A 23,692-nucleotide genomic window follows, 5' to 3' on the forward strand; every position below is an offset into this window, starting at 1 on the left:
GCAAAATAAGAGATGATGAAAAACACTGTTCTATGATGTAATCACACTTCTCTTCTTAACTTGAAAGGCAAATTCAATTAGCTTGTTAGCTTTCATGTCCTGCAACTATGCAGCAAATTTTAATTAAATGGGTCACTAAATGATTTAAATGGTAGTTTCTTATTTTTAAGAGTTTTGTTTTTAAATAAAAAATTTATATCAATAAATTTTAATTAAAATATCAATTAAATAGGTTGAGTGACATTCTGAGAAAAAAATAGATAGTTGAGTGATTTTTGAGTTAAAATTCAAAGTTGAGTGACTTTCTGAGAAAAAAGAGCACAGTTGAGTGAACTTTTGAATTACTATTCAAAGTTGAGTGACTTTCTGAGAAAAAAGTGCATAGTTGAGTGACCATATGAGATATTAACTTGATAGTTTAGATATGAAACTCATACTTTCAACAGTTTTGACACTTCTCTTAAATTATTTTGGGCAATTGCTCCTTCTGCCATCTTTTGACCTATTTCAACAACAATGATGTTGTCACGCAAGATGAGCACGTGAAGAAGTACTACTATAATCCCAAACTAGTGTAAAAATGCTACATGACACTCCCAATTTGAATTATCTTCTTCATTCAATAGATCCATTCCTATCTTCCCCAAATTCTCCATTGACAGTCGTTGGCGAACTTTAAATTCTTCATATTTTGTTTGAAAGTTATGAAATTAATTAATCTATTGTGATTGGGTTTTAAGAGATATTATTCTTATAATTTTCAAATGCAAACTTGAACACATTTGTAATAACGAGAACAGTAATATTGCGTATAAGTTATAACAATGTGTGCAAACATGGAAACTCCGTGGTCAGAGGACAACTTAGCTAGAATATTTTTTTCTAATATAAATATTTAATTCTTTTCTAATAAGCTCTTGCAACTTGACGGTTTTAACGTTTGGTTGCTCAATTATTCTGTCTTTGTATATATATATATTTTTTTTTCTTGAACTGAATATTTGATCACGAATTAACTAAATTCTTGTACACTTGCAAACATCAAACCTATTTCCCAATCAACCTCCTCACCATCTTCACAATATATTTTTTCCTCTAATTCAAAGTCGGAAACTTCATCATTTGAATAATATAGTTTCCCATCCCCTAACTTACCTAATAAGCTATTCTTATTATCAACATTTGTCTCATCATATTCTATATTTGGCCCTTTTTCACTAGAACGAATCTGTTCAACGGGTGTAACTCTAGATTTTTTATTTGACCTATTGAATTACCTTTCGAAAGTATTGAAATTCCTATACTCACCACGAACATCATTATCTATATTCTTTTCATTATTATCCCTTTCAGATTCATTCTCTGAAATCTCACGATTTAGATTTTCATTTATTTGAGGCTTAACATGAGTTCTAGAAAACTGAAAAGAAGGGTTGAAACTTGAACGGTTCAACAAGAAAATTAGAAGGCTGAAAAGAAAGGTTGGAAGGTTCAATATGAAGAGTAAAAGATTCAACAAAATGACTATAATGCTTAGTAAAAAGGTTGAATGATTCAAAATTAGGATTAAAAGACTTATGTGATGACCCGCCATGTCATCACACCTTATAAGGGTCACATAAGTGGCTTTGCTCGGTTTCGGTTGCTTGACTCAATAATGGCCCTTCAAAGTCATTGACTCCATATTTAGGGAACGGTTGAACTCCTTTTTTCTTTTTCAAGCTGTCGACACATGACACAAAGTTGTCCATGGGGAGGGCTTACATAGGAAAAAGACTAGTCCTTATGGATGATTCTAGAAAAATATGGAGATTTCTCTCCCCTAGAATATTCTAGGCAAGTAGAGAATTATAGAGAAAGGACCTAAATATAAATATGTAGGGACTTATGTAGAAATAATTATTTACACTTTAGCTCCTAATTAAGTAGTATAAATAGAGGGGCATCCATTTGTAAAATCATCAAGCAAAAATTCAATTAAAGTTCTCTATACAATTCTTCCTAACAATCCTCTAGTGTTCTTTCTTCCATTCTTTTAGCGATTCTTATGGTTTTAGGTTGACTTGACATAACAAGATCGTGAGCAAGTTGTCAAGTGCCGCATAATGTGCTTAGTAAAAGACTAAGGGGTCGTTTGGTAGAGTGTATTAGCAAAAATAATGCATGCATTAATTATATGTATTAGTAATCCCTTGTTTGGTGCATTTTTTCATGCTATGTATAACTAATGTTTGCATTAGTTATACACTCTATTGTGTAGTGAGGAGTGTATTACTAATACCATGGATTTTTAGGTATTAGTAATGCAAAGGATTTAATACATGCATTAATATGGTTAAAGACCCAAGTACCCCTCAGAAGTACTTTTACATCTTTTCCACCATAATTGTGATGGATACTTTTGTAAATAAATATTTTTATACAATACATACTACTTTTAATACACCAAATCAAACAATGCATAAGAAATAATCTATGCATAACTAATACAAGTATAATTAATACATGCATTACTAATGCTTGCATTACTTATACACTCTATTGGGTATTATTTTTATACACTCGACCAAACGACCCCTAATAATGTGGTATCAAAGCAAGATTACAACTAAGAAATGACAAACGACAACAAAATCAATGATGCTAACACTCAAACCATCGTCACCCAAGATGTTGCCGACAAAAATGAAGGGCTTACACCCCAAGAAACTTTTACTATTGAAGCGAGCGAGGATGATGTGAAGGTCCTACCCGAGGATGTCTTGCTTTGTAGAGAATGGGTCACGAAGATTAATACAGAGTTGGATGCAGTTGACATATTTGACCAACACTTGGAGAAAGTAGAAGGCACTCTAAGTGTTCTTGAGGGGTGCACTCTTGAAGAGATTGAAAGTATGAAGAGAGTGAAAGAATCAGAAGTGACTTGGATGAGCGTACACAAACTGAGATAGAGACGAGACAAGCCATCTCTACCTTAGAGTGCAGGCTCATGGAGGTGTTGAGCACTATCAATGCCATAAAGCCAAAGAGACAGGCACTCGAAGAGCTGGTCAACATTGGTGTGATTGAGACCTCTAGGAATGTTATCGTTACGAGGGATGCTAAGATAAAGGCTCCCAAGCCACCAGTGTTCAAAGGATTCTGATGCATAAAAGGTAGAAACTTTCTTTGGCACTTGGAGAACTATTTTCGACATGAAAATGTAAAGGATGACAATGCCATGCTATGGTGAAAATGAAAATCGACTAATGCTTAGAGATATCTATGCATAATTAACATATGGAATCAGTTTAAGGTCAAGTTCAAGCATCCGTTTTTTCCAAATAATATCGTTTACGAGGCAAGAAGAAAACTTAGGGAGTTCAAGCACATGGAGCATACGGGGCTATGTCAAGGAGTTCACGAACCTTACGTTTAATATCCCCAACATTACCAATGATGACTTGTTGTTTCACTTTATGGACGGATTGCAAAATTGGGCTAAGAAGGGATTGCAACACCGACGAGTCACTAATGTAGACCAAGCCATAATGGTGGTTGAGTCTTTAATATATTTATGGATAGAGAAGTATGACAAAGACAGAGACACTGAGTCAGATGATGACATTGCTAAGGTGGAGGAGATTGTAGAAAAATCAAGAAAGTATATCAACAACACCACAAAACTAAAAATACCCACACGTTCGATAACAAGAGGTAAATTGATCGCCAGAGCTACACAAAAGAAAGCACAGTTCGAGAGGAAGGAATACTGCATATGCAAAGGGTACATAGCTTCAAGGATTATCCCGACTTAAAAAAAGTCTTAGCGTTATTTTTAACAAAGAGAGAATGTCACAAGTAACCTTATCAATCTTAAATTCAACCAAAAAAATCATCTATATTGAAGAACTAACATAAAAAGAACATTCTGTTGTATATCCTAGATCCTTTATATAGTTTCTCAAATCAAAATAAGATATTCTATTAGTGTCAATCTTCAAGAACTTAATCATAGATCCATCAACGTAATAAGATGAAAGAACAAATACAATTTGGCCTTCTGATACCATCTTAAAGTTATTTAACAAATGACATATTAACAAACCCTAAAAATACAATTGCAAACAAATTTCAAAATCACTAAATCAGTGAAAGTTACAAACAATTTCAAACCACAATCATTCCTAAACCAACGCTACATACACATGAATAAATAGATTACACAACAACAAGATAACAAAGGAAATATCAACAAATTACTATAGAGATGTTTTTTTTTATAAAAAAAAACTACTATATAAAAGAACTTCCTTTTAAAAAAAATTCATCCAAATCAAGAAATCACTAACCTAGCCTGTGAGGCTTCACTTCTTTGTTTCGACATCACAAATAAGGAAATTTTAATCGCGATGCTCCAAACTTATTCCGACTCTTGAAATTTCTTAGGACGGCCGAAGAGAGAGAGTAGGTCGAAGAGAGATGATACATTGAAATTTCTTAGGGTTTTAGGTTAGAAAACTAGTGTATCAAGGTAAAATTCTACCTTTATTAAGTGAGTTTGAAAAAATAATTAATAATGTTATTGTAATTGAGGGTGAGACACACGGGCAACCCAACTGGTATAAAAATATATTTATTGTAGATTTAATTGGTTTCTTTGGGTGTAGGACCTTCCATAAGCTTTAGGTGTGTACTATAAAAACAAGTAAAGATTTTATGCGACTATATATATTCTCTTTTTCTTCTAAGTATGAAGATATACATAACTACACGAAATATTGACTTATTTGATGAATATACCAGTGAATATTTAACACAACACACATGTATACATCATTGATCAAATATACATATATTTATACATTGTATAAAATTGATACTGGATACATAAAATTAATATTGAATACACTAGATGAAATTGATACTGAATACCGATACAATGGTTAACATAGATATATTAAATTGTAAAATATATATATATACATTATAAAAATATAGATACAAAGAGTCATTGTGAATCACAAATACCATGATTTGACTTTTTTAAAGACATGTAACTCATAATCTATTGAATAAAGATTGAATTTATTATTTAATAGTGTATTAAAATGGAATTAATAAAATTTAATTTTTTTAAAAATAACATAAATACGAATTTTCTAACTATGAAACAACAAATCAGATTCATATTAATGAAAAAAATATATAACTAAAATATGCAAAATCTTGAAAAATCATTATAGGCGTAATTTTCCTTTTGTTTAATGCCCTTTCTCGTGTAATTGGAGAGAAGTTGACAATGACGGAAGATTGAAGGAGTAGTGGGGATGCAAAAATAATATGAGATAAGACAAGTGGTTGCATTAGAGAAGAACCTAGAGAGGTGATAGGAGTGTCGAATGACAACTTCAGTGGATGTCGAGGGGATCAGTAGTGGAATGGAGAAGTTCAAGGCGAAGAAAGTTCTATATGCGAAGTGGATAGATTGCACGGATGAGGACAAGAAGCAGGCAAATAGGTTATTATATAAGGTGGCAAGGGCGAAGGTTAAGTTAGCGGTTACAATAGTTAAAGAAAACAACTTTTGAAAGACTATATATTGAACTAGGAGATAAAGGCAAAGATAAGAAATTCTACAAGCTAGAAAAGGTAAGATAAACAAAGGCACAAGATCTGGATCAAATAAAGTGTAGCAAGGATGAAAAAGGTCAGGAGTTAGCGGAGGAGACCCTCATTAAGCTAAGATGACAAGCATACTTTCATCAAATTTTGAACAAAAAAAAGCACAAAGTCATTGTGCTAGGTGAGTTAGAGCACTCTGAGAAACATCAGGACTTTAGGTCTTTTAGGCGTATTGAGATTGAAGGAAGTGAAACATACTATAAGTAAAATGAGTAGGCAAAAAATGACAAGACCAGATAAGATTTTGGTGGAGATTTGGAAAAGCACGAATAAAGTAGGTTTGAAGTGGTTAACTAAATTGTTCAATGTCATTTTTCAGAAAGCTAAGATGCCTGAGGAATGGATGTGGAGTACAATGGTTCCGTTGTATAAGAACAAGGGCAATATACAAAATTGCAAATATCATAAAGATATTAAATTGTTAAGTTACACTATGAAAGATTGGAGAGAGTGGTCGAGATGAGAGTGAGAAGGGGTGTGGCTATATTTATGAGAATCAGTTTGATTTCATACTAGAGTGATCGACCAAAAAATCTATTCATCTTGTGAGGAGACTGATGGAAAAATATCAGAAAAGAAAAATGAACTTACATATGATGTTCATTGACCAAGAGAAGGCTTACAATAAAGTATCAATGAAGGTATTGTGGCGATGTCCAGAGGCAAGAGGTGTATCGATGGTCTATATTAGGGCGCTAAAGGATATGTACGGAAAATTCAAAATGTGGGTAAGAATAACGGGATGAGTCTCGAAGAACTTTCATGTGGAGATGGGGTTACATCAAAGGTCAACTCTTAGTCCATTTCTATTTACTTTGGTGATTAATGTATTGATGCGAGACATTCTAGATGAGGTGCCATGGTGTATGTTATTTGTGGATTACATAGTCTTGATTGATAAGACACGCAATGGAGTGTATACTAAGTTATAGGTGTGGAGAAAACTTTAGAGACTAAAGATTTCAGGTTTAGCAAGACTAAGACAGAATATGTGGAGTACAAATTCAATGATGCGATGCATTTGGTAGACGTGATAGTGAAGCTTGACACTAAAAAAATATGCCCAAAAGAGATAAATTCAAGTATCTTGAGTTTATATTCTAGGGGAGTGAGGATATCGACAATGATACCACACACCATATTGATGCAATGTGGATGATGTGGAGGCTGGCCTCTGGAGTCTTGTGTGATGAAAAGGTACTACCAAAACTCAAAGGTAAGTTCTATAGAGTGATGGTTAGACCAACTTTGTTGTATGAGACTGAGTGTTGAAAAGTCAAGAAATTTCATGTACAAAAGATGCATGTTGTGGAGATGAGGAAGTTGAGGTGGATGTGGTCATACTAAGAGTGATAGAATTAGAAATGAGGATATTCGGAATAAGGTGGATGTGACCTCTGTGGTCGACAAGATGAGAAAAGTGAGATTGAGATGGCTTGAACATGTAAAGAGGAGATGCATAGACACACCAATAAGAAGGTATGGGAGTTGGTTATAGAGGATACGAAGAGAGAAAAAGATAGGCCAAAGAAGTTTAGGGAGAGGTGATACGACATGATATGGCGCAATTTCAGGTTACCGAGTACATGACCCTAGATAGGAGAGTGTGGAGGTCTCATATAAGGGTAGAAGGGTAGTAGGTATTGTAGTGTTGTCTTGCTTACCGAGTTCATGACCCTTATTTATTATTGTTTGTTAATAATACTCTACCTTAGTACGTTGTTTATGACATTTTGATTATCACATGATTTTATTATTATTTGACTACTTTTACACTGTTTCTTGTTTTAATTTCTCTTTATTATCTTCTTCTTCATACTAGGTTTTTCCTATAAGGGTGTGTTTGGTTGGAAAGAGAATATCTCTAATATTTTATTTTCCAATTTTTTTTTATTTTCAACTGATTAAATATTTTGATAAACATTTTATCTAAAAAATGAAGTTCATCAAAAATAAGAAAAATGCCATGCCTAATAAAAGTAGGAAAATGTCATGACCCAGACCGTCGTGATTGGTACCCACACTAACCCTCCGGTGGGAGAATAATTAATACTGATAAGCTAACCAAGAACTACACAACTTAATAAGAAACTAAGGCATTTAAAGTTACGGAAGAAGGTTTGAATGCTAAAGGAAAAATAGAGTTCTCAAAAACTCCAAAGTCTAATCAAACAACTGCGGAAATAATGCCTAGAACATGAAAGTAAATGTACCAAAACTCTAACAAGGATCATAAGTCTAAGCAAATGGGCACAACCCAATTAAACATAAGAAAATCTAAAGTACTAGTCTAAGTCCGAAAATGTGGACATAAACGAAAAGAGAACTCATGGTAGCCCGGAAGAACTGGCTCACCCTTGAATTCGATTGATCACTGATCTTCTAAGCGAGGCTTGTCAATAGCCGCCTGAAGATCCCCTGTACTCAACAAAGAAAGAGCAAGTGCAGTATCAGTACACAATCACAGTGTACTGGTAGGATCATACGGCTATCCCACTAGGCGAACATATATAAGTCATTACAACATAATAAATATGCATACACCAAACATATACAATATCAATTATCACTTACGAACAACGTAACATTTCACAATTCTCAAGATATACAGTTATGTCAAGTCAATGGTCCTCTCATGGAACCCACACCCAAACTGTTAGTGTACCGATACGTGGTACCCGTTCCAAGTTAGTGTGTCGGATCGTGACACCCGGTCCAATGTTTATGTCGGTATGTGGCAATCGATCCCAGTTAGTGTGTCGGAACGTAACACCCGATCCATTCAACAAGCCACAATCACAATCACAATCACAATATACATTCTCATAATCATACAATCAAGTCATGATTCACGGCATACAATTATTCAATCATCCTCATTTACGATTAATGTGATCAATAATGCAACATTCGCATATATACATGCATCATGATGAAGTAATTACAAATACATATCACACCAACATAAAATCACAACCATCACCTACCTCAAACAAAGCTTGAATCCCCTAAGAAACTTAATTCTTCCCTTTCCGAATTTTTTCCGCTTGTTCTTGGTCTACAAACAATCAATATAACACGAAAATCAATAAACGATGTCTAAATACCTAGATTAAAGTCAACACTATTAACCCTAGATCAAACACATGCTCCCAATATCCAATTAGGGCTTTCCTACCATCCAAATAGCTCTAAAACCCCTCCCCAACAGTAATTACCCATGAATTTACGTTCAACGGATTGAAAAAGGGATTCGGGGAGTAAAAACCTTACCTTTAGCCTCAAGAATGGTGAAAACGGTCAAGAACTTGCCTGAGTCGTCTCCTAGCTCTCAAAAATGAAACTTGCAGAAAATAACGATTTTGAGATTTATTTCCGACTTAATTCACACTGTCCCGCCATGGCGGGCCTAATCCCGCTACAGCGGCCCCGCCCTGGCAGGAATAATTTCGCCACAACGGCTTGCACGGAAACAAAGAGCTAAATTAAGAGTTCCAAACCCCCATTTCACAACACACATTCATCCCACGTAGGGGTGTTCATGGTTTGGATAAAAATCGATCCAAACCGAAAAGTCAAACCAAACCGATTAAATGAACCGATTTAATTTGAGTTTTGGTTTGGTTTGGTTTTAGATTGTTAAGAACCGATAGTATTTGGTTGGTTATGGTTTTGTTCGAAAAGAATCGAAGAAATAATCGAACCGACCAACAAGTTATATACATAAAATTTTATTATTATACATACATAATATATTATATTCATAAACAATTTTAAAGATTTTATATATGTTTCATCAAAATTTATTTATAATTTACTTATGAAAGAAAAAATGTCCAAGGTGAGAACATTTTTTCTTATTGGTTTCATGTATATGAGTGTCTATGGAAATTCTTTGTGGGACTGAAAATGTCATTGTCTCTTCCTTCTATGCCAAAATAGTGAATTTTGAAGTTTTATTCAGTAAATTCAATGATTGAAAGATGTATAATGCCAGTCATTCTGACTATTTTTTTGTTTGAATGGATTGTTGTCACTTTTTTCACGTTTTGAATGAATTGTTTCTTTTATTTTTATGTATGGTTAATAACCGAATAATCGAACCAAACCAAACCAAAACCGAAAATAACCAAACCGATAAATGTATATTATATTTGATTTGGTTTGGTTTTGATAATTTTAAAACCGATTAAGTTGGTTTGGTTTTGGTTTTGACCAATAACCGATCCAAACCAAACCATGAACACCCCTAAATTCCCCCACGACACTCAGAAAATATCCGTTCACACTAAGATTAATTTCGGGAGTTCTACTCTCCCAAATTCGATTCCATAAAGTCGTACGGATTCCTTAACGTCTTAGCTATCTACTTATGCACTCAAATTCCTAGTTAATTCACCCAATCGTTACCAGATTTCTCTAGACTCACATGACTCCGATTTCGTCCAAATCTGGACTAGGCTAGGAAATTTCAAGTTACTACCAAAAAGTTTTGCGGCTCAAAATTTTTCCCGTTGGCTTTTCTATAACGACGAAAACCGGTAGTTACATAAAATCAATGTCCTCATCTCATCTTTATTCTCATACCATAATAGAGGCGAATTCAAAATTTAAATTCAAAGAATTCAACCTTTTAAAATTCTTAATATTGAATCCATTAATTTTTTTAAAAAAAATTTGTAAATTCATGTCTATTATTTATTATAGTTTTAATAAATTTCTGCTCCGCGTCATGGTGCCTATATGTTAAAAACATTCAACAGAAAAAACTGCCAAAAATCCCTCTACACCTCTTCCTCCCACCCCACACCCACCCTCAATCCCAAAAAAAAAAAAAAAAAAAATTGCCTTGCAACTTTAACATATTTTTTGCCTGTTCTCCTAGATCTCCAACAATTTCCCTTCAATCATTAATTAAATAGTTAACATTTTATCAGGTAATATTTTCTTAATCTGCTGATTTAATTAATAACATGTTTCTTTTTTATACATAACATGTTTTTTTATCATTAAGTTTGATAATTTTTGTTGTAGTATTTTTTTTTCTTCTTAAAATAAAACAGGTAATTGGGAAAAAAGGTTGGAGATGAATAAAATGTTCAAAAAAATGAAAGGAGAGGAAAAGATAGAAAAGATAATTCGTGGTCTTTTAAAGCTTCAACACAACAGGAGATGTATCAATTGCAATTGTTTGGTATGTAACCCTACCCTTTCAAATTGTTCCTTTCTTTGATTTATTTATGTGGTGCCCTGCGTAGCAATTTACGAATCTAAAATCTAGAGTCAGTTAGGTTCATTATATATATTTTAAAATTGGTGTTGAATATGTGTATGTAGTTCGAGATAAAAGTAATGAATTCAGTTGAACCTGAGAAATGACAAGTGAAATTGAAATTTGCATATGTATATGTAGTACGAGATGAAAGTAATGAGTTTAGTTGAACCCAAAAAATCAACAAGTGAAATTGAAATTCGCATATGTATACGTAGTTCGAGATGAAAGTAATGAGTTCAACTGAACCTGAGAACTCGACAAGTGAAATTGAAATTCGCACTTAGGAAGAGTACTAGAAGTTTCACGTGATTTTCCCTTGGGGTTCAACGTTGGAATAGGCAGTGGCGGAGCCAGGAATTTCACAAAATGTGTCCATAAATAGCACAACAAAAGCTCTTTTCAAAGAGTAGAACTAGTGAGAATCGAACATACGAGCACTTCCTCATTCCAAGGAGGTGAAACCACTGGGCTATAACAGCTTGTTATGTTAAGGGTGTCCAAAATATGTTATTTAATCGTTTCGTGTATCATTTTACTTGAATATACTGTATTTTTTTCCGACGAAGGGTGTCCAATTGGATACCCTGACCACCATGTGGCTACGCCACTGGGAATAGGGCACAATGGAAGAAACTGATAGTATATATAGCCTGATACTATCATTGTGATTAAGTTTTAGTCACATTAGTAAGTCGAGTTTAGGTTCTTTTCTCTAGAAGTCCTTTAGTCATGGCAAAATTTTATGTTCTTATTGTTATTTTATTATATATTTGTATAGTATTGGACACAAATGAGCTTAATTAGCGCGATATGGTTAGTTAGGATTCATATAGCTGATTGAGAAAAATACTTATTTGCGCACAAAGTTCCATCTACATGCAATGGAAGGCTTGCTATTTGTATATTTGTAGGAGAAAATGGCAGTAAGGCTCAACTCAGATCCCCTTATCAACCGATATTTGTATTTAACTTTGTTTTCGAGTGATCAGAGGGACAATTTCTATTACATATGCTACATTAGCTCCTCAATCTTAAATGTGTCTGTCTTTGTTTATTTTCGAGTGATCTGATGAACATTTTTGTTGCATCTTTTGTTCCTAGCAGGGGCCACAATACATTTGCACAACTTTCTGGACATTTGTCTGCACACGTTGCAGCGCAGTGCAGTGAGTATCATCTAATCTTCCCTTCATGTGTACTCTGGAGTTATATAAACCGCGTTTTATTGTTATGTAAACAGGATAAATTATTTTCTGTTTGATTCTCTGGATTTGATGATTTATTTTTTCGTTGAAATGATTTTTCAGCCGTGAATTCACACATAGGGTGAAATCTGTGTCCATGGCTAGATTTAGTGAAGAAGAAGTTAGTGCTCTGGAAGCTGGAGGTAATGAGGTATGCGCGCACATTTCGCCAAAGTTTACTTTTAAATCATTCTTGGATCATAGGCTAATTCACTTCTCATTTTTTAGCGAGCTAAGGAAATCTACTTCAATACATGGGATACGTATCGTAATTCATATCCAGATCCCAGGTAATTTTTCTTTCTAGAAAGTTATTCCCGGTAATGTGGCACAATACTAATGTTGTTTTTGCATAACAGTGATCTTTACAGACTTCGGGAGTTTATAAAGCATGTGTATGTGGACCGGAAATATACAGGTGAGAGGGGCAGCGAGAAGCTTCCTGTAGTGAAAACGGTAAGTGTCCACCAAAAACATTTCATGCTAGATCGATCCTGCAGTTGATAATGTATTATAGTGCTTTTTGATCAGAAAATACTATAGATTATGGTGTTTATACATCAGCCTAATCAATGACTATTCATGATTCCATAATTGAATCAATTCCATACCGGTTTTTAGAGTAATGTTATAGTAAAACTTCGTTTGAAACGATGTGGTATATAGCAACGTGTGACTTGAAGAACACAATCTGTTGTGGATTTGTACATATAGCTTTCCTACTCCTCTGCAGACACTTATGTTTTGTATTCCGCAGAGTTTTAAAGATGACTACAAGGAAATGTACAGTTCCGGAGCTGGAGATGCTGATAGATGTTCGTCTGAAACATACAGTCCAAGAAGGAGTGATGATATGAACTTAAGATCATATTCCAATATCGAGGATAGAAGAAGTCCCCGTAATTACAACCAAGGTGCGAGGTCTAACAGGGAGAGGAGCTTATCAACGCGCTTTGAAATAGTTGATGACAGGTTCCGAGATGATGGAAGTAGTGATGTTAAGCGATATCAATATCATATATTCTCAAAATCAGAGCGTAGAAGTAACTCGCCTGCTAGTTCTCCCAAAATACATTCGATCAAAGACATCTTGGGTGATAAAGTTATACCACTAGAGGTTGGTGAGTCTCCTAAACAAAGTGCAGGCGGGGTTACTCGTGAAAGCTCTGCTAATGATGAGGTGAGATTTGTGATCATTTCAAGTTACTTGTGACACTTCCCTTTGTAGTTTTTACAAGAAAAAAGTAGCATCTTTCTATATTTGAAAACTCCTTAACGTTAGACTTCTCAGTTTACCCTTAATGACATGCTATTGTAGTTATAGAAGTGTTATGGTATGTTTAAGACCACGAGTTTCAAGAATACTTTTAGTATGCGCTAAAAGTCCGTCTTTCTTAAATTTTGTGTCTAGTGAAACATTAGCATATAAAATTTGACAGAGAGAGTAGATGTTTTTGAAAAAAACAACAACTAGAGTATTTAGTCCTGTAAAATTCTCGACAACTAGAGTACTTAGTATAACTATGCAATCTTGTTATAACAATGTATCTTAAATGTCTTGTTCTTTCCTTGTGTCGCCACACACAATTCAATAGTTATTGTCATATACATGTATCTTATTTATCATTATCCATGCAGTTCTTTTCTCAAGTAAAATGATGAATTTTAGTCTTATATATCTGTTATTGAATAAGATCACTATTCTCTAAGCTTGATTTCCGCTTGGGTTTTCGATAAATGGGAAGTGGTTTCCATATCAATGTTACATGATCTATAAAATTCTTAATTTCAGAAAATGGAAAAGGAAAAGGAAAAGGCAGCGGTCGCCAATATTGATAGCTTAATTGATTGGGAAACTGAACCTCAGCCTCAGCAACAAACACAACAAACAGAAACAGATCTACCTAAAGAGACCTTCAATGCTACAACTCCACCTTCTTCAGCAGCTAAGGTTTCCAGTATGGATTTACTGGAATCTTTGTTTATTGACATGACAACTCCACCAGTTGCGTCGACAGAAATTCCAGCTGCTACTGAAACTACACCAGTTGGAACTGTAGCTTCATCCAATGCCACTCAATCAGCTGGAGCTTCCCCTGTAGTTTCAAGTAGTTTTGGACCTCCCATGGCTTCGTTCGAGAGTACTCTAGCGTTTCCCAGACCTAATGATTCCACAGCGATACCGATTCATAATCAGCATTCTGCAGTGCCTGTGGGGATCAATTGCCCCAATGTTCAACAAAGTACTGCATCATTTGGAGTTGCATATGGTCAGGTGAGAAAAGTTTGTGAAGTTTCTCTAATTATGCATTACAAATGATGCAAAATTTTCCAAGACATTTAAAAAGTAGGCATAACTAGATGTCCAAACAATATTTGGTTGAAGTTGAAAAACAATATTTGGAAGTTGACGTTGTGTTTGGATATGAATTTCACTAGAAAAAAGGTTGAAATTTTGTCTTGGGAAAGCGTTATTTCACCTGAAATGCTCCTTAAAACAAGTTTTTCAATATTTCACCAGTATTTCAAATGCTGAAGTTTAGTATTTGTAAATACGGAACTTCAGTATTTGAAACGAGGCTTGATGCAACTGATTCTGTTTCTCGTGCTTATTGGCAGAAAAGTACTTTGCAACCTACAGGAAATGCTGAAGCACCGCCTACGAATCCATCATCTCTTCAACCATCTCAAGCTGCCTCTATGACAGCTCTAAATACTAGTCCATCAAATGATCCAATTACTATTGGAAGAAAAGAACTCCCAATGGTAACTTTCAAACTGGATTCTAAGCATCTTAAGTAGGTCGATATCGCCAAAAAAGAGTGTTAAATGGGGATAATTTTGATACAGGACCTTTTCACATCGAGCTATCCTCCACTTGCTGCAGCTGTTCCAGGTTGGCAGTTTCCCCCTCATGGAATGGCGTATGGCATGCAATACCATCCGTCTGTAATGGTAAATCACATTTTAAAACTCTACCAAAATTTGAACCATGGAATAAGTTGATGTTCTAACATAAAATGAATTGCTGATTACAGGCAATTTCAGCTCCTCCAAACTCAGCAAAAACAAGAAATCCATTCGATATTGGTCACGATGGCCCTCAAGTTCAAGCCCCAGAGGTACGTTGAGTTAATTGTGAACTAATGATAATCCGCAAGTCTTGTTCAAACCCGGTGTGTTCAGTACTATTTTTTGGAATATGAATTGCTACTTTTGAACAAAATGGTACCAAAAATGGTTTACTCTATAAGTTGTATAACACAATAATACAAATCCAGTTCAGGTTAACTCTATAAGTTGTAAGTTGTATTACAAAAATGGTTAATTCTATAACTTGTATAACACCCTAAACTGGATTTGTTCACGAAAAACTCTATTCACAGCACGGAAATGAAAAGGAAAGAAAACAGTGAATTATATATCTCTTAGAATGGAAGTACTGAGATGATTCCCGTATGTCTTCCAATCATTTACATGCTCACCAAGGTTATTAACCTCTGGACGTATTTAGTTACTCCTAACGAAGCTAACAAGCTTTTCATAACACTGTGGGATATGTACCTACTAGATACCAATAGATCGAACGTTCTAATTTCATTTCACTCTAACTTGAAAAAGTTACTTCTTTTTTTAGTTTCCTTCAATGTTACCTATGCAAGCAGCACTACCAACAAATGTACAGCCTCAGCCTTATGCTTTGGCAATGCATATGCCTCCACAGACAACTAACTATGGGATGACCATTTCTGGAGGTAAGATCAACTTCTTATGACATTAGAAATCAAGTAAACGAATGTGCTCTCTCTGACTGCTTAAGTTTTTAGAGGAGATGATCATATAGTTCAATATATACCAATATGGACTTTTCAACTCTCCGTTCGTGATGACATTTGATCTTATCTTTTGCTAATGTTGCAGGGGCATATGCAGGGCAACAAATTCCCAACAACGTGGCCCTTGCCAAGTAATGTTTCTGTTCAATATTTTTGGCTTTCTCAATCTTAGACCACATGCTTTTGATATGTTTTTTTCGTGCAATTTGAACATAGATTAACCATGAATCAGTTGTTTCCTGAGATCCTTTAACCGGATAAAGAGTTCGCGGTATTAGTTCTTATCATGTGAATTAACTAGCATTTCAATCTTTCATCACAGTCCACAAGGGAATACTAGCTTTGGCAAAGATGATTCCGCCTTTGCTTCCTTAAATCCTCTTCAACAGTCCAATGATGCATTTTACGCGCCAGCAAGATCAAACAGTTTTTCATCTGTAGGAGGAAATCCATTTGGATAGTCGAAAAAGCAACATCAAACATATATATATACACAAAACTTCACTTGTGTTCCAGTTTCTTGTATCCCACACACATGTATATCTTCTTAGGAGAAGTTAGTTTCAGTCATTCTGGTTAAAAGTGTATTGCTAGTAGTTGTATATATTCAGAGGCGGATTCAAGATTTTAAGTTTATGGTCGTCCTGAACTCACAATTCTTTTTTGCTTACTGGTTCAGGATTAGATTGTTTATACGTATTAAGTGGATGGGGTTGGGTCAAAGCTACTACGTTTGGCTGAACCTGTAACACATATTGTAGATCCGCCTCTACATATATCAACTAGAGGCGAATCCAAGATTAAAACTGCATTTGAATTTGGGAAAATGTGTATAACTGGATGTATGTACATTGGTCTTTTTTGCACTTGTCCTGTAATTTTTTTCAATTTGGTGATCAAGATGTTCTTGTTGAGAAACATAAAAGTATTTGAACTCGTTACAAGCCAATTATTTTGCATTTTTTTGTTTCCATTCTCAGGGATCGAAACTTAATAATTTTGATTAACAAATCATATTCATCCTACCACAACGATAAAAATACTTTGCCAAATCAAAGTCAACATGCTAAAGTATGGTTGTTCAAAAACGAACTGAAACCTATAATTTGAACCGAAAAAAATTATTGGTCTAGTGGTTCCGGTAATGGTTTGATGTTTTTTGCTATTGGGTTATCGGTTCTTAATGGTTTGAGGATTTCTCTTAACGGATTAATCGATAAGCCGATAGCAAATTAACAAATTACATTTGTGTCATTCGGTATATAAAGTCCTTGTCTTATAATTTAGTTTCATATTCTTAATTCTGGTTATCTCAAACTTTTGATTATTCTACAATATGTCTGTATTTATATTTGTATTTGAGCAAGATGCAATATGCCAACTGATGTGCATGGTTCATTTGGTTTATCGTCTTGTTTCTAAGTGATTTTTAATGATTTTTTAATGTTAAATCTTAACGGTTAAACTGATAACGACTGCTAAACAATAAATCGATAACCAATAAGTCAATATCTTAATAGCTCTATAACTATTTAACATATTTATAAATCAATAATTGATAAACTTCAAAATCAAATCAAACCAACCGATACACACCCTTTTCTTTCTCTCTTTCAAAATTCAATTACTTATGGCATATAAGAGCAAAATTGACCAACTCTTTTAGTCCAAGAAATATGTTATTTCATCCTAGACTCCAAATATTAGCTGTTTTGACACATTGTGTTTATTCCAAAATATTTGACAAGTAGTAATTTTAGAAGAACAAGAAATCATTTATAGTAAACCCCCAACTCCAACCCAAATTAATCTACATTTATTGTTCTGGTTAGTAGAGTGTTCATCAATTGAAATGTTTAAGGAGAAAAAAAAACAAATACTCTTATGATTAGGATATTAACTATTTTTCTTAAAATACATATAAAAATATTAAAAGACAAATAATATGAATCGAATACCATATTTAGAAATCCTTTTTAATTCATTGGTCTCATTTTATTTTATTTTAATGTCAAGTGTAACCTTGAACAATTAAAAAGAGAATATTGATCTTTTATAATACAAAAGAAACAAACAAGTAATTCGTGAAATACATGAAAGGTAAGCTGGTAATTTTACTTAGTAAGTTTGAAGGAAGTTCTTAAGAGTACACATTAAGCAAATTGACTATTTAATCATTTAGCTTCATATTTGTGAATGTGTTGAAAAATTTGCAGAGGTTTCCACAGCTTGCCAAACAATTTCCAATATTTGCACCACCTGCCCAAGTCAAAATTTCATAATTTCAATAGTTTGTTAGAAACCATAATAAAGAAAAAAAAAAAAAAAAACAATGTAAGTCTAAGTTGGTGGTCGGACTCTTCAAAAATGTCATCAGATTCGTGGCGGATCCTTAAAAAATAGTTCATTTTTGAGGATCCGACACAGGTGCAGCAACATCTTTGAAGAGTCCAACCAACTTAGATGTAAAAGAGAGAGAGTTGAAAATGGAAGAGTACTTATCACTTCGTCAAACACGATTTTATACTTAGGACTCGACTTTAAAAATCTCTAGTTAAGGATGAAGGGTACACCTAATTTCTTCTTTACTACAATCGTTGGTGGTGAAGCTAGCTAATTATTACTCTCTCAGTCCCACATTAAGTGTCTTAAGAGCATGATGTTTAAGAAATAAAGAAATACTTTTAAATCTTGTAATGTTAAATTAAAGTGTGTTAATACTTTAAAATCGTGATCCATAGAATATTAAAATTAAAAACTTACTAAAGGTAGAAATAGATACTTTTCTGAGAATTGAGAATTGAGAATTGAGAGAGAGGTAATTGACAACAAGGCAAGATAAGCACATTCGAGAACAACTTCTGGGTTAGATCTTGTTAGTTTGGATTGGGTGGGTTCGACCAAAAATGTTGTGCTTACACAAAAGACTATCCTTCTTCTTAAAACAAGAATTTAGACGAAGACTATTTTCGTAAGACACTTAAATTAAAACAATATTGTATATTAATTAACTCACTAAAAATTTCCTTAGCATCATAAATAAGAAAAAAAAAATGAGATTATTTACCAAAGCTAAGTGGGATGCAAATCATCAAGAAACAACCACCTTGGCATAAACTCCCAAAATTTGAAGGAGATGATGATGTAGAAGAAGTAGAAGTACTAGGAGTGCAATTGTTCAAACAATTGTAATAGCATTGATAAGTTTTATCATTATCACTATTTTTTTGAAGAAGAAAACAATGATTGTAACATCCTCCCCAACAACCATAAATATCTCTTGTTGGCACAACTTCATCCTCCATTTTCACTAATTTTGACATCAAAAGCCATAAAATCATAATCATAACCATCCAATTAATTCTACCACATCCCATCATCTTCATATATAGATGATTTCTTGATTTTGATTTGATTTGATCTATTCTACTATTTGCACTTATTGGGATGTTATCTCAATGTGGTTTTTTCCATTAGTAAAAACAAGTATATAATGTACCTAGGGAGTCACAATAAATGTAACTAAATTTTTCAACATGTGTCTTAGTGTTTAGTTACTAACTTTCTTGTTCACATAAAACCACTTGTCTTGTTTCATTTCCTTAGGGCTTCTTTGATGTGAAGGATTACACAAAATAGTTATGGGATTAAATTGTAGAGTCACTTAATTTGTTGTTTGGTTGGCATGTTCGGGATAAATTTATTCTGAAATTAATAATTAGTATTGGGATAAGTTATTTCTCTCTTTGGGTGGTATAGTAATTTCGGGATAAAATAAGTAAATGACAAAAATATCCTTTAAAACCTTTTTTATACATCACTTTTCACATTTATTAACGTACTTTTGTAAACAAATAAATTGTTCTTAAAATTTATGCAAAGCCTATTATTTTGAATACAACAAACCAAACACTCAATAAAAAATATTCTCAACACAACTTATCTCATTATAATTTATCCCGTTATAACTAATCCCGTCATAAGTTGAATTCAAACCAAACGACTCCTTAGTGTATAACCCCCCTAGTTTCATCTGGAATATAATGGATAGGTTTGACTGGACATAAAAATAATAATATATTTATAGCATATATAAAAGTATATTCTCTAATTATTTGATTTTTAGTATGTCATTATATTTAATATATTAAGAGAGAAAAAATATATATTCCTTTCATTTTAATTTAATTTGACAAGGATTTTAAGAAAATATAAAAATAATTTGGAAAATAAATAATTGACATTAAGAGTAAAACATAAAAAAGTAATTATTTTTTCTGATATGTTAAAAGTGACAAGTGCTCCCTCCCTTTCATATTACTTGTCTCATGTTGACTTGTCACACACCTTAAGAAATTTTTTATTAGGAATGTAGTTTTAGTAAACTAACATTATTAAATATATTTTGAAACTCTAAATTTAACTACTATTAAGAATAAAAGAAAAATAATATAATAAAACTCTCTTAATTTTCTAAATTGAATAAATAAAAAGAAATATTTACTTTTGATACAAAAGTAAAAAATTATGAAAACAAATAATAGTAGGTGAAAATTTATTTTTAAAATATTGAAGTAAAAGTGAACGGAAAGAGTAAAATGGAGATGTATATTTTCCACAATTTGGACATGGGGATTTCAAACGCCTAAAGTCACAATTTCTACGCAATTTTTGTCTCTCATTTACTTTTTTTGGCTTCAAGTAGTAACTTTTTTTGTCTTTGTTTCTGGTAGTTGGCTGGTGGCTTGCAGATTTGGTTTTGGTTTAAATATGAATTTTTTTTTTTTTATTTATTAGATCACTTGAAAACAATTGTAATTTTCGTATTAATTGTAGATTGTAACTCGATTTTATGATAAATGATATATTAAAATGGGTTGAGTTTCTCCTATGACTAGCTAGATGGATTATGGCCCGTGTTGAGCACAAACACAATATTATTGTTTTTGAATATCTTGATGCAACTCAATCATAAAAAAGTGCAAGATAAAAGATTTACACAGATTATTTGATATTTTATTTGGTATAATTTTAAAAGTATTAAAACATTGTCAATTATCTCACAAAATAAGGCTTGCCCACATTATTAACCAAAACACGTCACAATTTGAATTCTTGATTGTCTTAACAATAAAGTAATGAAAACACAATTATAAGCATCACATTACTAACTATTGGAATTGTCAACAACGCCAAATCACTATACATTTGAAATAACAATATAATTTTTTAAAATAAAATTTGGTTAGGCATGTGTTATGCACGGGTCTAACATTTCTTTTCAATTGTTACATGCAAGTAAGAATAGTGCATCATTTGAAATGTAAATCGTTTTGCTTGAATAATATATTAAAACACTCAATATTGAAAGGAGTTTATATCTAAATTGCTAGACTGTTTGCAAGACTGTTTACGGAAGATTTGAGTTGATTGAGATTGAAAAAATTTGATACAATAAACAATATATATAGATGCATATACATCATTGATACATAGTTATACATACTTATACACTATTTATACAATATTGATACATCATATATATACATATCGACACATTACAAATATATATAAACATTTTGTTAAACATAATTTCTAGTAAGTAACCTATTTTTATTTTTTATTTTTATGATATAACATAAGTATAAAAATTCTGATAGATGATTGTAATCAAAAGAATTCACGGCATCTTCTTCTGGTATGTTCATTGCTAACAAGATTGGGTCCAGATCACTTTGTTCTAAGCATAGTGTCACGTCCCGTCACCTCACAGTTAAATTTTGCGTCCGGATAGAGGTGGAAGGGTCTAGAGTTGTGGAGAGGTTTGCAGAGAACTCTAGAACCTTGTAGATGATTCAAGAAGGCTAGAGAATTCCTTAGAATTCTCTAGAATAACTTAGATATTTTCCAAGAAATCTTTAGAATTTCCTAGAATTGGTAGAGAATTCTAGAAAGGGACTAAAATGTAATTATTAGAGGGACTTGTAAAGTAATTTTTATTTACACTTAGGCCCTTAAGAAGTAGTATAAATAGAAGGGGCCTCTCATTTGTAAATCACCAAGAAAGTTGTAAGCCTCCAAGCAATATAAAGACTTCTTCCAAAATTCTCTAAGTCTTTCCTTTCATTCTCTTAGCGATCTTAGCATAAAAGGCTTACTTGAGCTTACAAGATCTTGAAAGACTAGTGAGTAAGTTGTCAAGTGCCGCACGGAGCTTTAGTAAGACTCTAAGTCCGTGACAAAGTGGTATCAGAGCGAAGGTTTGATACTAAAGGAATGGCAACCGAAGGAGACGTGAACGTCACTAGCACCACCAACGTCCGTCCGGATGGTGGAAAGAAGGCCCGAAAGGGAAAGAAGCATCAAAAGGGTAGTGAGGAAATGTTGCTCGACCCCACACCAAGCGAGGCGCTAACATCTCACCCACCTTCGACCACCGAAGCAAGTGACGATGACCGTGGCGAAGAGCCCATTGACGTCACACCTGGAGAGGAGTGGATCGCAAGGGTTGAAACGGCGAGGCAGGCCGTGGAGATATTAGGCCGGCGTTTGAACGTGGCCGATGGCAAGTTCAAGACCCTTGAGGACTTCACCCTTGAGGAGACTGAAAACCTTCGCAAGGAGTTGGAGGGACGTCAGCGGGCCAAGTTCGAGATGAAGGAGGCCATCACTTCCTTGGAATGTCGGCTCATGAAGGCGTTGAGCACGATTGAGACCATGAAGGCCGAGATGAAAGCACTCAAGGAGGGCATGGAAGTTGGAGGATCGTCGTCGCTTGACCGAGATAGAGAGGCCAAGGTCGAGGCTTCCAAGCCACCTATGTTCAAAGGTGTCCGTGACGCGCAAGAGGCGGAAAATTTCTTATGGCATTTGGAGAATTACTTCAAGTGCAACAGGCTGAAGAGCGACGAGAGTAAGATCAACACCGTTGTGTTGTATCTTTCGGAGATGGCCATGCTATGGTGGAGGTGCAAAGAGGCCGAGATAGGGAAGGGGACGTGCACCATCAACACCTGGGAGCAATTCCGGGAAGAGTTCAAGAAAGCCTTTTTCCCTAACAACGTCTTCTATGAGGAGAAGCACAAGTTTAGGGAGTTGAAGTAAACGGGCAGCATACGCGCATATGTGCAAGAGTTCACTACCCTCACGCTTCAAATTCCTAACCTCACGGATGATGATATGTTGTTCCACTTCATGGATGGGCTGCAAAATTGGGCCAGGACGGAGTTGGAACGTCGGCAGGTCAGGACCATAGACGAAGCCATCACGCAGGCCGAAGCTTTGACAGACTTCAGGCATGAGAAGCTCAACAGAGCCAGAGAAGAGGAAGCGAGAGGTAGTCATGACCATGGTGGGGGAGATCGTGGCGAAGGCGAGGAGCAGCGGCTACATCCCAAGAAGCATGACACCTATAAGTCCGATGGCAACACGGAGAGGAAGATAGAGGTTGCCAACAAATGTGGCTGCTACATATGCGGTGGGCCGCATGGTTATGCAAGGTGCCCTGAACTGAAGAGCCTTGGTGCCATCCTGCGAGAGCGGAAGGAGAAAGACGCCCAGGAACAAGGACAAGGCGAAGGGACGACGCAGTTGGGCCTGATAGGACTATGCGGAGCCATCATGAAGTAGCCAGAGAAGCCAAGAGGATACGGCGCGCAGTATGTCGACCTTAA

The 23,692-nt window shown here is 34.4% G+C and overlaps 1 protein-coding gene across 1 annotated transcript; it reads left to right on the top strand.

Annotated features, from left to right (window-relative positions):
- The first annotated feature begins 10,738 nt into the window (after window positions 1-10,738).
- Window positions 10,739-16,905, top strand: LOC102595463 (probable ADP-ribosylation factor GTPase-activating protein AGD14). The gene is made up of 13 exons (XM_006356595.2): window positions 10,739-10,858; window positions 12,044-12,105; window positions 12,247-12,334; window positions 12,412-12,473; window positions 12,543-12,639; window positions 12,941-13,363; window positions 13,976-14,458; window positions 14,803-14,949; window positions 15,034-15,138; window positions 15,222-15,305; window positions 15,821-15,938; window positions 16,105-16,150; window positions 16,342-16,905. Exons 1-13 carry the CDS (start codon window positions 10,751-10,753, stop codon window positions 16,478-16,480), a joined length of 1,962 nt encoding a protein of 653 aa, XP_006356657.1. The 5' UTR covers window positions 10,739-10,750; the 3' UTR covers window positions 16,481-16,905.
- The last annotated feature ends 6,787 nt before the right edge of the window (window positions 16,906-23,692 follow it).

Source organism: Solanum tuberosum, unplaced genomic scaffold (assembly GCF_000226075.1).
Source record: "Solanum tuberosum cultivar DM 1-3 516 R44 unplaced genomic scaffold, SolTub_3.0 scf00225, whole genome shotgun sequence".
Classification (NCBI taxonomy): domain Eukaryota; kingdom Viridiplantae; phylum Streptophyta; class Magnoliopsida; order Solanales; family Solanaceae; genus Solanum; species Solanum tuberosum.